The sequence below is a fragment of the Eurypyga helias genome, unplaced genomic scaffold (genome assembly GCF_000690775.1).
Source record: "Eurypyga helias isolate BGI_N326 unplaced genomic scaffold, ASM69077v1 scaffold16886, whole genome shotgun sequence".
Taxonomy (NCBI): domain Eukaryota; kingdom Metazoa; phylum Chordata; class Aves; order Eurypygiformes; family Eurypygidae; genus Eurypyga; species Eurypyga helias.
This window is the reverse complement of record NW_010257374.1, coordinates 8,847-14,016: the sequence shown is the minus strand read 5'-3', so window position 1 is coordinate 14,016 and position 5,170 is coordinate 8,847. Positions and strand designations below refer to the sequence as shown.

Sequence of the window (5,170 nt, the reverse complement as noted above, 5' to 3'; positions counted from 1 at the left end):
GCCCGGGGCAGTGCTAAGGCTTCTTTAGAGCCATAGAAGAGCAGGGTCCAATTCCAGGATCCAGGAGGTCTTTGCCCATCTCTGGTTGTCTGAAACATGATGTTGTGTAAAAGGCAGACAAAAGCAAAAGCATGGACAGCCCTCGTTCCCTGGAACTGTGTGCCACCAGCTACAGAAGAGCCATTTCCTCCCAGCCCGCAGCCCTCCCTTGGCTGAGGGGGAAGGACTCACAAGAGACACGGCCTGCGGGTACGAGAGTCCCTGGGCACAGAGCAGGGAGAGTTCCAGGGCAGAGGCAACACCTTTGTGTTAAAACGTGGCCAAATTAGTGCAAATCCCAGGGCTGCTCTGCATCAGCAGGTATGAGCATGGCAGGAGGAGGGAAGGTAGGAGCCTTGGAAGGGAGCTGTGGAGCGTGAAGCAGGGGTATGCAGTGTGAAGGCAATACAGTTTCCCTCCTGCGGGTCGGTAAGGAAAACTGTCTGTGGAACAAGCTTTGAGAAAAGGCACTGAGACCTTCACCTGGTTTTACCCCAGAGCAGCGTTCGACTTAGATCCTGTCATGTCTTTCAGAAGTACCTGAGGCATCGTTGATGTTGGCAGGAGGAGCCGGGGCTGATGGCATGGAACACAAGGGAGAAGCAGAAATGCCTGTGACAGTGTGGGGATGAATGCAAAGCACCAATCTCTGCTTGCAGCTGGCTGGAGAGCAAAAGCCAGATCTAATTCCCTCGGTGCCAAATGTGCAGAGCTACTGTTGTCCCTCAGCCAGATAATGGGAGAGGAGAAATTATCCAAACATAGCCATCTTCTTTTCCCCTTTTCTGGCTTTCTTCAGTTTTGGCTGTGGGTTTTCACCTGTCACTGCATGTCTGTTGGTAAAGCAGTCCTTGAAAACTCCATTCTTGGGGCAGTTTCGCTAGGTGCATGCACTACAGGACCAAATAACCCCCAACAAGAGTCTTGCATATCCGAAAAAGGACTCGTCCCAAGGTAAAATAGCAGCAGTGCTTGCGTTTTCCCGGCAAGGAAAGTTCAGGCCTGAGTGTGAATTCCTCCAGGGACTGAAATCGATCATTGCTTCTGGATTTAGAACGAACCCGTGACTTTGCAGAAACACCGCAGTTCTACAGCTTCTTGGCTCTTCCACGTGTAGCGGTCACTGAACTGTAGCTCCGCTCAGCCCCGTGGTCTCGGCTTCGCTCCGTCGCGCTGTGTTAGCCGATCTCACGGGCTGCTTCTGGCTGTGCTGAAGCCTGCCCTTGCTCAAAGAGTTGTGGCAGATGCGCTGCGTTCCTCAGCCCGCGGTGCGGGGGCCTGTTTGATTACTGTGTAATGTTGTCAGCATTTATCAGGACCAAGACCAACAGCCAAGATTCCCCTAGGAAGCTCGTTACGCAGGAGGTCAGACTGGCTGCTCCTGTTATCATCTGTCATTGTGGCCATGGTGTAGTGGGAGAAGGTGTCGGAGTGGGTGGATGTCCCTCTGCCAAGGCCCTGCGTGCACGGAGGGACGCAGCTACCCCACAGTCTGCCTTCCAACTCTCTAACCTCCTTCTTTTATGTCAGAGAGTGGATGTTTGGCTTCAAATGAATCCTTTAATTTGTTAGGGTCTCTGAACCAAGGGGTTTGGGAAGGTATCGAGAGAATTTATCTGGCATGGGATGGGACTCTTTAGCCTCAGAGCAAAGGGAAACAGAAATCCGTGATAGAAAAGGGTGGGGGGGGGGTTGAACCAAGCTGTAATGAACCAGTGGGGCTGTTACCCAAGGATGAAATCTTTAAGCCCATATTCGTGGTCTTTTTGAATGACGAGCTCTACAGAGCACAAGCTGAAGGTGGTACGATGTTGCCTGAACGGCCTTCTCTGCCCTGTACTCTGCAGGGTGGTGGTAATGCTGCCGCCAGACAAAACCCAACGTGAAACTTGCTCTGCCCTTCTTCCCCAGCAGCTGTAACTTACACTTTGCTGTGGCTCATTCGTTCCCAGGTCCATCACCAGAGCCTACTACAGGAACTCGGTTGGCGGACTCCTCCTCTTTGACATTACAAACCGCAGGTCCTTCCAGAACGTCCACGAGTGGCTGGAGGAGACCAAGGTCCACGTCCAGCCATACCAGATCGTCTTTGTTTTGGTAGGTCACAAGTGTGACCTTGACACACAGCGGCAAGTCACCAGGCACGAGGCTGAGAAACTGGCTGCTGCGTATGGTATGAAGTACATTGAGACCTCAGCCCGGGATGCCATTAACGTGGAGAAGGCCTTCACTGATCTGACGCGAGATATATACGAGCTTGTTAAAAGGGGGGACATTTCAATCCAGGAGGGATGGGAAGGGGTAAAGAGCGGGTTTGTCCCAAACGTAGTGCACTCTTCAGAAGAAGTGGTGAAATCAGATAGGCGATGCTTGTGCTGAGCTCTTCTAGTGAGGCAGGTGGTGATGAACTCTACTAACAGACGTACTTTACTAAGTGAACTCGGTGTGACGGAAGGGAGAGCGACACTCCCATTGTGAACAGCCTCCCGCGTTGTGCTGGATGCCAGAACAGACCCCGGAAAGAAATGTTCTGTTCCAAATAACCTTTCAGAACTGGGGGCTGCAAACCTGAAGGAGAGTGAGTGAGGGTGCATGTAGATGTTGTAAGGAGACAGGAAGCAGAAACGAGGGGCTGCACGAGACAGGAGAGAGTATGCAGAGAGCTGAATGGGCTGGCACATGCCAGGGTACTGCACGTGTCCTCTTTTCAGTAGATCCATAGCTTCATGCTGGGGATTGAAGCCGCAGTGTGGGTACTCGTATGACAGATGTGCAGACAGAGAGAAAGAGAGAGGACATCTTCGTTTGTGTCAGCTGTTTGTCAGCAGGAGGGTGTCCAGGCAGCGCAGATACCGTTTCCCGTAAGGCCAACTCCGCAGAAGTTTACTGACATGGTATGCACACTTCTGCATTTTCTTTATGTTCTTGAACCTAGTTCGATAGCGAAGACTGTTCTGTGGGATTTAAAGAGGAAAACAGTAGTTATTTGATTGGTAATGAGAATTTAAATTATTCTCCCTCCCCCCACCCAGTAGTGCTTTTCTTGCTGTGTTGAACTGGGATTGAAGTGGCAACTCCTGCTCCAGTAGTAACAATCCGATGTTTTTACTGCCTCGGTGGGTACCTTGGAAGGACCCTGAGTTCGGGGCTTTCCGGTAGAATTAAGTGATCAAGAGCGTGAAGAGAGAACCACGGCCTCCTCGGTTCCAGCTTAAGGCTGGGGTGTTGCAGCCAGGTGGGACACACCTGCGTTCCTGTCGCGAACAGCGCCGTGCTGACCTTCTGGGTGTCTTACCAGCTAGGTCACACGGAGGAACGGAAGGGGGGAGGGGGAGGGGAACCCCAGCAAAATAACAAACTTGAAAAGCTTAACTCAGGTGCATCAGACATCCTAAAGGGTGAGATTTGCGTTTGAACAAGTCAAAGAGCATGGAAAGCCACAGCTTCCATCAGTACTTTGTGCTGTTGAAGTGTCATTTTCTTTCTTGGCATCTGTGGAAGAGGAGAAGTAGCCCTGGGAAGGAGGAGCTCACAGCAGCAGGTGGAAAGGAAAGCCCCGAGACAAGCTCCAGAGTAAAGTTTGGTTTAGTCTGACAAAAGAGGATCCGTCTCAGGTGGGTCATGATGGGATGGCAGCCCTGTTAGGAAAGCTGTAGGTAGGCGGGTGCTTTCGGGCAGTGCCATTCACCACTCGGCAGCTTTGCTTCTGCGAATTTTAACGTCGGCTACAGCAGGGTAACCGTGCTCCCCTAGGGAAATGGGGAAGGGCAGCCTGTTAACAGCAAACACAACTACAGTGGCTTTTGGGTTTTACTGGAGTTTGCAAGCTTTGTCCACCAAATCTGCTAATGGGCAGGAGGGAGGGATTAGATAACAACACAGGAAGCATCTAGTGTTTGGGTTTAGGCCTCTCAGTAGCGAGTAAAACACTTGTTACAGCTCTTTCTTTAAGCTGCCCTGTCTAGGAAAGTGTGGGTCTTCTGGATTGCTGTGTAGTTCAGACTGCTGCTCCCTTTGAACCTGTTCTCACCGTTGGCAGCGCATGGGCAGGGCTGTGTGATATAAAAAACCCCTGTGGATTCCATATTAAAGCTGTAAAAAAACCCTCACCCTAAAAACAAGCCCAAGAAACCCAACCCGTGACCCAAACCCCTGAAAACTAGTAACACCTTCTTTTCAGTGTTGCAGGCACAGCGGCAGTTCCGGGGCTCTGCAGGGGAGCCGCGGTGTTGCTCCTGCTGGGAGGGCACTGGCAACAACCTGGAGGAAGGGGGGTGGCCAGGGTCTAGCTCCTTGCAGAAAGCTTGTCACTGCTAACCCCTGGTCCCTCTTGAACAGGCTACCAGCGTCTCGCGAGCCTTGTGCTAAAGCCCAGTCAGCTCCAGGCAGTTCCAGTTGCGGTCGAGTTCAGTGCCCTGAAGACTAAAACCAAATCCCTTTACCAAACCTCTTTCCAGGTAAGCAGAGCTGGAGGGGCGGTACAGCGCCCGCCACAGGAGCTTGGCTGCCTTGGAGGGCGCGAGCTTTGCTGGGCCCATGTCCGTTAGCCGTGCGTTCACAAAGGCCAAAGCCGTGGGAGAGGGTCAGCTGCTTCCCTCTTGGAACGGGACATGTGAGGAGGGACCGCGCTGGCCTTTGGGGGCCCGGCCCTTGGCGAGCTGGGTCGCGGGTAGCCTGGCGGAGGGCAGCAGAGCTGCAGTGCCACGCTGACACGGTCAGAAGTTGGATCAACCGGCCTTTTAGCAGTAGCAGAATTCCGTAGTTCCCTGGCAGGAGCCTGGCCAGCAGGGAAAAGGTCGCTTTTCATGAGACAGCCAATATTTTATTTAATGGGTTTTGGACATCCCCCTTCGCTGCTCCCAGAGAGAAATTCCAGAAAGCCTAAGCGCGTGCGGGCATTCAGGCCATCAGCATAAATCCCGATTTACAAACACAAGTGTCCTAATTCTAAAGAGGAACAGCGCAGAAGAAAACGTACGCAGTCTTAACTACTTAAAGGAACAAATGGTTCTATTAAATGATAGAGAAATCATTATATACATCTTTTTCTAACTCCTTGCATTTTCTAGACAGCTTATTAAAATATAGGAAATGTAGATTCATCTGTATAAAACTTGGAATGTTTTTTCTA

General features: G+C 51.6%; 1 protein-coding gene across 1 annotated transcript; it reads left to right on the top strand.

Annotated features, from left to right (window-relative positions):
* Positions 1 to 1,991: 1,991 nt before the first annotated feature.
* Positions 1,992 to 2,418, top strand: RAB39B (RAB39B, member RAS oncogene family; the record flags this gene model as incomplete). Its single annotated transcript, XM_010153992.1, has 1 exon — positions 1,992 to 2,418. A coding segment is annotated over one exon (427 nt), but the record flags the coding sequence as incomplete, so codon positions are not given.
* Between the last annotated feature and the right edge of the window lie 2,752 nt (positions 2,419 to 5,170).